Source organism: Calliphora vicina, chromosome 3, assembly GCF_958450345.1.
Source record: "Calliphora vicina chromosome 3, idCalVici1.1, whole genome shotgun sequence".
Classification (NCBI taxonomy): domain Eukaryota; kingdom Metazoa; phylum Arthropoda; class Insecta; order Diptera; family Calliphoridae; genus Calliphora; species Calliphora vicina.
Genome location: NC_088782.1, coordinates 39,534,495 through 39,545,531, shown reverse-complemented (window position 1 = coordinate 39,545,531; position 11,037 = coordinate 39,534,495). Strand labels below are relative to the sequence as shown.

Sequence of the window (11,037 nt, the reverse complement as noted above, 5' to 3'; positions counted from 1 at the left end):
GACAATTTCCCATGTTGGAAAATTCACTGAATTTGTGATAAACCTAATTCCTGGTTTGTTTGTAAGTCTAATTAAATTATACCAAAAAAAATCCCAAAAAATAATTAAAATTAAATTTTATTTTTTATTTATTATTTATGATGATTTGAATTCTTTTATTTTAATTTTTTTTTTATGAAAATGCATTATTTTCAAAAATAATACACATACATACATACTTGTATACATTTGTTTAAATTTCACATAATTTAGATAAAATTTTTAAGAAAAAAATTAATGATTTGTTTTTAACTAATTATGATGTATGTACAGAGAGGGAGAGAGTGAGAAAGAGTTTTTTTCTTTACTTTAATTTTAGTTAAACAATAATATTAAATACCTAAAATATATATAAAAAATACAATTTCAAAACAGATATAAAATGCTTTCCTTGAATATTTCATGAGATTTTAATAATATTTACAAAGTTTTTACAAAAACAAAGGTGGACAATACAATATTACAAATTAATACAATAAAAAAAGGAGAATGAATATATCACAAATTCAAGTTAGAAAACATATTATATATGACACAAAAACAAACATAGAATTAATCAAATAAAGTTATTAAAAAAATATTTTAAGTAAAATTCTTTTAAGAGTTTGAGTTAATTATTAAAAATGATTTACTTACTTAATACTAAAAGTGTGTATTGTGTGCTTTACAATAGAGTAGAGTAGTCAAAAAAAAAAAGAGTTGTGCTTTAAATTGCTTAAACTTCGTTAATAAATCGAATATAACAACAAAATCTTAACAAAAATCAATTAATTTAATAGTAGTAATTAATTAATTAATAAAATTGTTTAGGTATTTGTATATAATAAATTGTAAATAATGGCATGATTTTAGTTACTTGAATTTGTTTATAAGAACAAAAACAAACAAATATTGCCTATTTTCTTTATGGCTGCTTTGATAAAATTTTTAATTGAAAAATATTGCATACATTTTTTTGGTTTCTTTTTTTTGCTATAAGTTAATTATGTAAAGATTTTTAACTGTTAGAGGCTTTAATTAGAGCATAAACATCACTTTTAGGATCTGGAGCTAGAGAACTCCAAGTGGTTTCTTTGCACAGGGGCAACTTTTCTAAAGCAGCAGTTGTAAGTTGGGTGGCAGCGTCATTTACAGCACAAGTCTCTCTAATATGAAAGAATTTCCCTGTTAAATCATCTATCCATTCGTAAAGTTTATCTCCGGTTCTTAAAGCATTACGAGCTGCCAATTTTTTCAGTTGAGCCGATTCCTCAAAGGTTGGTATGTATTGCAGCCATTCCTGGGGCAAAGCAAAATCCTCGGCCAAGGTAAGGCCATCGCCAGCATTAATTAAACGTGCCCTATCGGCTTGTATATTCTCACCATTGTAAAGAGCCAAGGGAGAGATGAGAAATTTAGTTTGAGCATAAATGGCGGTACGCCCTATTAGCTTAGCTGTCCAGATACCAGGCGTTAGGGGTTGTTTCAGCAAGGCTTTCGAATAATTGATATTATCAGTTTGTGTGTCCTCTATATGCAATTCATTAAAGTCTTGCAAGCGACCCATGGGATCTACCCACAATAGGGTTAGATTATAGGAATGCGAAGTATCTTTGGGTGATGCTGAACCCGAGCCCAGAAAGGTAAACGTTAGTACCAAATCTGTATAGGGTCCCAGGAATTTTTGCATATTACGGCATATTTGCTCTTTTTGATCGTACTCTGAGGAAATTTCAAAGTTTCTTAAACGTTTAGAGAATTTAGAATTTTTGGCAAATTTAGCATATTGTACAGGACGTATACGAGTCTCCAGTTCGTAAATGGTATTGTTGAAAGGGTCCAATATTTGATATCTTATTAAAAAGCCCTTATACTGATCATTGTGCATATAATGTGTTAATTCCACTACTTTATGGCTTTTGGTAGCCCACTGCTTGCTCAGTTTTCTTACCAGACTTTCTGCTAGCGATAAAGTCAAGTCGTCTTGTTTAGTTCTTTTATCCTCATGATGGTAAAAACTCTGCCAATAGGCGGGTAAATTGGGATAGTCCTGTGGATAGGGTCCATATAACCATTCTTCCAATTTTAAGAGTACGGCTTGATTAATGATGGGCTCAAACTTGCGGGCAAAGTAAAGCAATTTATTTTCGGTATTTTGCAGTCGAGACCAGTCCTCGGGTTTAAAATCATTAGGACTGCAGCCACACCAATCCACCACATGCTTGTACTGGCATTTACAACCCAATTTACGTTTCCAATTTGTCACATGCAAATTGTTGTCCACATATGAGCCACAAAATTTCGAATTTCTCAAAACTGTATGGAAAAAAGATTCTGCAGGCAGCAGGGTGTGCCTAAATATAACCAAAAGTCCCTTCAGTAATTCATCGGTGTCTTTATTTTCCAAAACATATTCCACAAAGGGTCTGGACAGGCCGATCCAATCTGAACCACCATCTATTTGTATGCCCGTGGGTAGCTTACGGTCTCCTATACGCCACATGTGGGTGTCACATTCCACAAATGTTTTGTCTAAACCCTGTTTCTGTATAAAACGTTGAGTTTCTCGGCCATGACTCTTGACAAAATTACGATTGCGATTGGCCGTCAGGAATTCCTCCAGTTTGTCAAGTTTTTTCACCGGAAAATCACTTTCACTTAGATTGATAACAAAGTCCCATTGAAAGTTGGATTTCAAGAGATCGTCCATACTTTGCATTAGCATAGTGAGCAGAGAGGCTCCACCCCAAATGCTAGAGAAACGGGTGCGAGCTAGCCTTATGTTGGGAAATTTAGGTTCAAGTTCTAAGAGTTTACGATATAAATAGTCTTGGCGCTGGAATTTTGAGACAGAAAAGAAAGTGTTTTAGAAAATTCAAGCATAGATTAATAAATTCATAATTCTTAAATCATAATTCAAAAATTTATTGCCTCACTAAAGTTGATCATTTTAAATTCTTTGTTTGTCTCTTAATTGCACCAATTTTCTTTGTTGCAATAATCTTATTTTATTTAAAACAACCATTTAAAACTAGTTTAAATTATAATTTATGCATGCATGGAACTCACCTTGTCCACATGTATATAGTAGACATGTTGAGGGGCATATAAAGCTTTCAGTAAACGATGGACTTGTCGTAGAGCACGACCATTTAGTGTTAATAAAAATGCTACTTTTATACGTTCCGTAGTGTCGGGTTTAACACTAGTCTCAGCAATTTGTGCTGAAAATTCTGCAATGAAAAGTTAAAGCAACAAATTCTAGTTAAAATACAAACAACAAAAATTATAAACGTTTGATTAATTGCATGTTTCAAGTGTACTTTTGTTTTTTTTTTTGTAGCTGTGTCTGTCTGTAACGTATGAAGAAATAATGCAAATTTTCTGTTCAAGTAAAATCAAATTGAGTCTTTGAATGTGGTGAATGGTTTTTGAAAAAATAACACTAGGCAACATGAAAATTTATTATAAGAAATTATGTTGTATATGAAGATAATTTGGTAGAAAGAAGTTAATAAGTAACCTAAGAACTACTCCTAACCACAAGTTCTTCCATAAAAGGTACTACAAAAGGACTTAGAAGAAAGTACTTTTTTAAGACCTTTTCCTTGGAAAAGGACTCTTTGAAGAAAGAACCACTTTGAAAAAAAAACTTATAAAAAGTACCTTTATGCGAAGAGGACTTATAAGAAAGTACATTTTTATAAAAGAACTAATAATGAACTAAAAGTACTTTTTTGAAAATGTCCTTTATTTAAAAAGGCCATTTTGAAAAAAAAAACAACTTATAAAAAGTACCTTTTAGGGAAACGGTCTTATATAACACATTTTTATAAAAGGACTAATGATGAACTAAAAGTACTTTTTTGAAAAAGTCCTTTATTTAAAGAGATACTTTCTCGAAAAAGTACATTCTTATGGCATTTAAAAAAATTGTCTTTCTGATAAGTCCTTTTATAAAAAATTTACTTTCTTATAGGTATATTTTTAAAAAAGTCCTTTTATAAAACGGTACTTTTTTGAAAAAGTCTTTTTAGAAAAAAATTTTTTTCCTTTTATAAAATGGTACTTTCTTGAAAATTAATTTTAATCAGAAAGGTATTTTCTTACAATATCGCTTTTTAAAGTATTCAAGTATGTACTTATTTAAAAAAAAGTAGTTTTTCTGTGCACAGGTAATTTACTAAAAAAAGTACTTTTTATTAAATAAAAAATATGTATGTAGTACTTTCTTGAAAAATTTATTTTATAAAATTGTACCATTTGAAAAAGTAATTTTACAAAATGGTACTTTCTTGAAAAAGTTCTTTTATAACATGGTACTTTTTAGATTAAAGAATTAAAGTACTTATTTGAAAACAAGCAAGAGAGCTATATTCGGCTGTGACGAATCGTATATACCTTTCACCGAATTATACTTCAAAATGAAAATTTTAAATATTTTTGGGTAAACAAAATTAATTTTTTTTTCCAAAGATGTTTTATTCATTTCTTGAAAAAAAAAATTTCGAATTATTTTTTTTTTAAATTTAATTTTTTTTTTAAAAAAAAACTTTCAAAAAAACACCAAAAAAACGTTTGTTAAACTTTCACAAACTTATATATATCCTTCTCAGTATTTCCAAAAAGTACTCATTGGCAGTCTAGACAGGGTTGTAACGTCCGATATCCCATCAATTATGTATACCTTGCTCAAAAGGTTTAGATCTCTTAGCTTAATATAACCAACACTGGTAAAATCTTCATAGTCTAGTGTAATTTATTATTTACTTGTTAAATTGCATTGAAAAATGCATTTTGTTTTCAGTAGAATTAGTTAAAAAAAAAAACGTTAAAGTAGAACATAATTTGCTAATTAAGAGTTTAATAACCCGAGCACACCAAATTTGCTAGGCATTGAAACGACAAGGAAACGGGTTTAAATATGATGCAAATATTGTAGTACAAAAAAATAAATACAATAAAACAAATTCTGTAAAAAACGTGTTTAAAATAACGATGAATGTGCTTAAAAGGCGTGTATGCAAGAACAAAATTTAAAAAATAATTGCTTAAATTAACCCACATTTGAATTTATTAGCTAATAAAGATTTCTTTACCTAATAAATTAAACGAATTTGAAGAAAACTGGAAATAAGTAATAATTTAAAAATGATTTTTAACTGCCAGTTAAAATTATCAAGATGAATTAGTCGAAAGATAGGATCAGAGAAAGACATTTTTAAAAATTTGTTTATACGATTGGATATGTGATTAAATTAAATTTTAACAAGAGATTATCATTCGTCCATCCTAATAGGTAGGGAATGCCTAAAATAATCTTATAAATCTAGGTTAATTTTATGAAAAAAACATGTAATTTAATTGTAGTTATTTTCTTAAATAAAAATTTGTAGTTAATGAGCAATTTTTAGTTAAAATTTAAAACATTTTAAATGCAACAAATTTCATTCCCAAACATACTCACTTGCTATACCCGTTTCATAGATGTTCATGGCATAATAGCCGCCACAAATCTCATGCTGATCACCCGAACACTTCATATTACAACTAGAGTCCGCCAATTTGGCAGCATCTGTGGGTGCATCAGCACCGCAAAAGCACTCCGAACCATATTGAACGCCAGCATAGGGAAATCCCGACTGAAGACACAACTGAACACATTTGTCCGGAGTATTGGACGATTTGAAATTAATAAAGTAACCGGACAAAAGACGAAATTCTTTTTCGTCACGATAACAACCCAATTGAGTATTGGCGCTATGATTGCCGCGCGGACAGTGGCTGGGCAGATGAGAGGCATAAAATTCACCCGCCTGAATGGCGCAAGCAATTTGAGCGATATGTTGGCGGCAGTCTTTGGTTTTAGCTCGTTGTAAGGCGGAGACGGCATCTTTTGATTGTATATTACATGCGGGTGCGAAACCCAATTGTTTGGATGAAATAAGGGATGATGGAGCTACATCAGACGTCTCCAATGCAGTGGCAGCCGATCGTTTACGTGTCATCAATGCCGCATTTGAAGCGTCCTCATCATCGCTGGCGGAATTGTGTTGAGCTGCTATGCGACCATTTTGATGGGACACATACGACAGGGCAGGATTATTTACATCGGGTGTGTCACTGGACGTGAGAGCGGATAGATTTAAAGATTTATAGGCTAAGAAAATCTGTATGCCAAATATAATGAAACCCACTAGAAAGAATATTTTATAGCGGCACAAAAGACGCCACACAAGACTCTCAGCCATTGTAGTTGTTTGTAGAGGTGGTAGTGGTTGTATCACGCAGTTGACTGAGAATAAGTGAAGTGGTTTATGAAACTTTGTCTGTTTTTATTTATTAATAATAATGCTGGCGACGTATACGCAAATTTTAACATGACAATTGTTGTTAGACAAAAACTTTTAGGCGATACAAAAAAAATATAAATTAACAGGGAGGAGGTTGCTTGGGCGAAGAAAAAAAACACTGGTGTTCTTAGGTTTTTGAAATTTAAGAATGCATGAGATATTTCTTTCTTAATACTTTAAAATATACGTCAGATTACACATTGTTAAATGATATTTATTTAAAGCTGTGTTTGCTTTAATTTATAATACTTTATTAATTAAAATTAATTCACTTGTTAACAACAATAAAAAAAAATCTTATACTTTTCAGAGAACCAGAAAAAATGCAACTGATTTTGACAGCAAAGGAAACAGAATAGTGTTGGTTAATGTTCTAGGGTTGCCTGGTCATGATATTAAAAGTGATTTACAGCTGTTACACTATTGTGATTAACAGCTGCTTGACATTGCCGTTATTGTGATTATTTAAGAAGAACAAGCATTAGATTGAAATTCTTAGAAAAAAAAAACACAATTTCATAAACATCTTAAATTTTTAATTGTTTTTGTCTCAAATTGTAATTGTTTAAAATATGGTTGATCCTAATCGTAAAATTAATCGTCTAACTGATAGAGATCTCGAATTCTTGGAAGAATGTGAACGAGATTTTGGCTTACGTTACACCGAAGAGGATGCCGAATTTATGCAGCATTGTGCAAAGCCCTTAGATGATCCACCCGTCATAGATAATTGGACTCCTGGCGGTGGCGATGGAGGTCGTAACGAGGGTGGGGGTCGTCATCACAATCGGGGTGGTCCCCGTCATCAAAGAAATTGGCGTGGTAATTCTGGCGGTGGAGGTGGTCATGGTGGCGGTGGTTATGGTGGGGGTGGTGGTTATGGAGGTGGTGGTGGATATGGAGGCGGTGGTGGTTACAATAATCGCAACTTTAGACAGAGAAGAGGTGGTCGTGGTGGTGGCCGAGATAATTATGAAGATAATAATGGCTCAGAAGTTAGACACCATTCTCATAAACGACCCGCATTTAGTCAACAAGAAAACAGTAGCAGTAGTAGTCGCCCTACCATGAAAATTAGAAAAGATTATAATAATTTTGTGGCCGCTTCAAAGGATGATTAGATTTTAAAATTTTCACAAATTCTTTTTTAATAAAATTTAAAAAACAAACTAAACATGAACTCGTTTTAAATAGGTTACATTCATATGATTCACTGGTGATACTCCATAATACTATGTATTTGATAGACATATTTGACATACTTATTCAAACATGTTCTTCATCGCAGCGAGTAAACCCCAGTGTTTTAAGTACAGCATCTTAAATTTTTACACAAAGCATTCAGAGTTGGCCTAATTGTACTATATACAGGACATATAACTAATTCTGTACTTTTTTGACCTTGGTATAATTTTGTCTAAACACTGCAGATCTAACAAGGATAAAAACAATATTGAAGTGAGACAAGAGAGAGTTCTCAACCTGCATTCAACATTTCATTGGTATATACCACATCTATGGTATTAACTAAAGAATGATAAAATTTAGACGAAAAATTGCCAACTTTTATTGAAAATTGTTCTTTAATGCAAATAAAAACATATCGAATTTAGAAAGTTTATAAAAATTTAAACGTTTTATTGTAAGTTGTAATTCATACTAATAAGTGTAAAGCCATTTTAGTGATTGAAAGTACACAAAAGATAGTAATTATTTGATACTTTCAAATATTTAAATCTTCGTCGGGATCTTCATCATCAAAATCATCGGCAGCATCTGGTGTATAGATAATGTTACTTTCTGTAGCCTCCATTGCTCTGAAATTAAAAATAAACAATTAATACATTTAGTGTTAATTCAAGAACTCTTTACAGGTACAATTTCCTATATTTACTTACTTTTCATAAGGCATTTTCATAGCATTTCTCGCTACAATTTCTTCCTCATCTAATTCAATTTTAAATGTACCCAATTGTTCCGCCTTCTGACCATCTTCACTATCTGTATTCGTTGTTTTTGACTTATCAGTTGCCTGTCTTAGTTTTACTTTAAATTCTGATTTTGTTCTATTATACGTATAGTGTTGGAAGGTAACACCACCGCCCGGCTTACATATCAAAAGGGAAAGTTCATTTGTTGTCAAAATATGCAGCACTAAATCAGCCATGTATTCAAAGGCGGCCACCACATAATTGGCATGATCGTGATGTAAGTGAGGTAGTGAAATCCAAAGGAAAGTACGCTTAATATATTCACATTTCTTCAAATTGGTGAGGAACTGAAATATCACTGAAATTTTTTGATACGCCAAAAAGTCGGAGAGGTTTGGCAGCACAATATTCCATAATTTACCCTCCTCCATTGGTTGCATATTGCACTCGTTGAGGAATTTCTGTAGGATGGCCTCGTCGTTAAGTTGTTCGTTGAGGGGTAGTACTTTTATGGTGCCAACTTCACCTTGTTCCTTGAGCATTTGTGTAATGAATTTCTGAGAAATCTTGTCCTGACCCAATTCATCTGTATTAGAATAAAAGTGATTGTATTAGTTGTTGGAAAATAATTGTTGTGGTGACAATTTTATACCTTCAATTAGGACAAACTTTTGTCTGGTTATAATTAGATTTGAAAGCATTTTTTTTATATAATAACAGTACTTATTTTGGGTTTCAAAACTATTTTTGGTAGAATTTACAGTGTAAAGCGAAAGAATGTTACTATTTGGAGCTTTGAGTTGTTTACAGCACGTTGTAGTAATTTATATTATTGTTGTTGTTATTGTAATATTGCTTACAATTTGCGAAATTTCAAAATCAGCTGGGTGTGCGAAAACACAGTCATTCACAATAGCGAGTCAGGTGTCGAAAATTTCACAAGTTTGTGCAATTTTCTGATAAGATCCTAGCGAATTTTATTAGAATTTATGAATGCAATAATACGGAAATCAATCAATAATTTTAGTTTATTCTTTTAAAGTCGATCAATCGAATTATTAATAATTGATATTACAGATTAAATTCATATTTAATTCTTAATATTCAGGCATGTGGAAATATGATGGAAATCGATTTCGAAAATGTGATGTATTTATTATTTTTGGTTTGTCCATTGTTGATATTTTTTAATTATTTTGTATTATTTTTTTTATTGTTGTAAATTCAACCGGTTTCGGGTTTCTTTAACATATTTTGTTTAATATGTTTTAATTAAAATTAAGTTATTCGGTTTAACCTGAAACAGGATTTTTTATACTCTAATTAGTAGCTAATTATATCCTGGGCTATATTTAGCAAGAAAATAATAAAATAAAAATCAAAGTGAAAAGTTTGTCACCAAATGTGTCATCACTATTTCTTATAAAAACAAGGTTTTAAAATGTATGGTTGTTTTTGTTTCATTCCCACTGTTCTCTTTAAGAATAGCTTCAAAAGTGACAGTTGATTTTTGCAGTGTGAAAAAGTGGAAAATTAAGTGCAATTTTAAATTAATTAAAACCGTATAATAAAAATTTGTGTTCAAATAAATCAAAATGAATATTGAATTGAAAGGTATTAACTTAAGTTTAAAACAATTAAAATGTGTTTATTTAAAAAAAAAAATTATATTTGCCCAGTGTCACTGTTAGTGTTCGTTCATCCATATACGTATTTCAATTTCAACTATAGGTTTAGTTGTGTTCCCCCCTGAAATCTCCAATGGGATTTTTTTTTGGTTAATTTGTTAATATTCCAAGATTCTAAAATTGGCTGCTCACTTTTGCACCTCTTTGAGTTATCTCCCACAGATCAAAGCAGCCTCGTTGTTTGTTTATTTTCGTGTTGCTCTGTTTTTGTTATGCATTTAAAAAATGTGTTTGATTTTTCTTTTCCACGGACTTTTAATATTTTTACTTTATTAATTTGATCCTTATTATAAATTGTTTTTGCAATAGGCACATCAAACTTTCGCCCACATATTTTTGATATTTGGTGCTTAGAAAGAGGTCCAAATGTTGAAAAAGATCGAAAAGTGAAGGATATCGTGAAAAACTATATTAAAAATAAAAAAAAAATGAGGACTACACATTTGAAGAAAGTAATTTAGGATCACGCTCAAATTATAATTGTAAAAAAATTTCAGAATTTTGGAAAAAGAGATTTGCCAATTCAATATCCGAAAAGTTGAAGTTGAAAAAAAAACAGTTGATAATGAGATACCATGTCGAATTCAGAAAAGAACAATTAAACAAATGAAATTGAGAAATACCAAATGAATTCAATAGTTGTTTAGAAATAACATTAGAGAATGGTTAGAAATATCTAGCTCAATCCCATACAAAACCTCTGAGAAATTGTACATCGCAAAATAAAGACTCAAAATTATCCCACGAAGGAAATATCAGATGCGGCAAAATATATCAATAATTTTATAACATGTCTTTCATACAAACATTTGAAACAATTTTTCCGGTTGGTTTTCTGAATCTGAATCATAATTCAAAAAGTAACATAGAACGGAAAATAGAAAATAACTCAAACACACGAATTACTCAACATCATCACACATAGTAGTGTTGTTTTTGTTTATACATATCTTTTTTTTACTAATTTCACCCCTGATGTTTTTGACAACTGAGTTAGGTCTTAGACAGAAGAGTTTCCGATCTATGTGGTTCTAAATTTAAAATTGA

The 11,037-nt window shown here is 31.0% G+C and overlaps 3 protein-coding genes across 3 annotated transcripts; 1 reads left to right on the top strand and 2 right to left on the bottom strand.

Moving 5' to 3' along the window:
- Positions 1–104: 104 nt before the first annotated feature.
- On the bottom strand, positions 105–6,666 carry oxt (Xylosyltransferase oxt). The gene is made up of 3 exons (XM_065503995.1): positions 5,486–6,666; positions 3,088–3,251; positions 105–2,854 (listed from the first exon to the last, which is right to left on the bottom strand). The coding sequence occupies exons 1-3, from the start codon at positions 6,267–6,269 to the stop codon at positions 1,037–1,039; spliced, it is 2,766 nt and encodes a 921-aa protein (XP_065360067.1). The 5' UTR covers positions 6,270–6,666; the 3' UTR covers positions 105–1,036.
- A 199-nt stretch (positions 6,667–6,865) lies between these two features.
- LOC135954734 (uncharacterized) lies at positions 6,866–7,545 on the top strand. The gene has a single exon (XM_065504957.1). The coding sequence runs from the start codon at positions 6,944–6,946 to the stop codon at positions 7,490–7,492; it is 549 nt and encodes a 182-aa protein (XP_065361029.1). The 5' UTR covers positions 6,866–6,943; the 3' UTR covers positions 7,493–7,545.
- A 369-nt stretch (positions 7,546–7,914) lies between these two features.
- Positions 7,915–9,241, bottom strand: Elp5 (Elongator complex protein 5). Its single transcript, XM_065503682.1, has 3 exons — positions 8,955–9,241; positions 8,270–8,888; positions 7,915–8,188 (listed from the first exon to the last, which is right to left on the bottom strand). Exons 1-3 carry the CDS (start codon positions 9,001–9,003, stop codon positions 8,095–8,097), a joined length of 762 nt encoding a protein of 253 aa, XP_065359754.1. The 5' UTR covers positions 9,004–9,241; the 3' UTR covers positions 7,915–8,094.
- Positions 9,242–11,037: the final 1,796 nt, after the last annotated feature.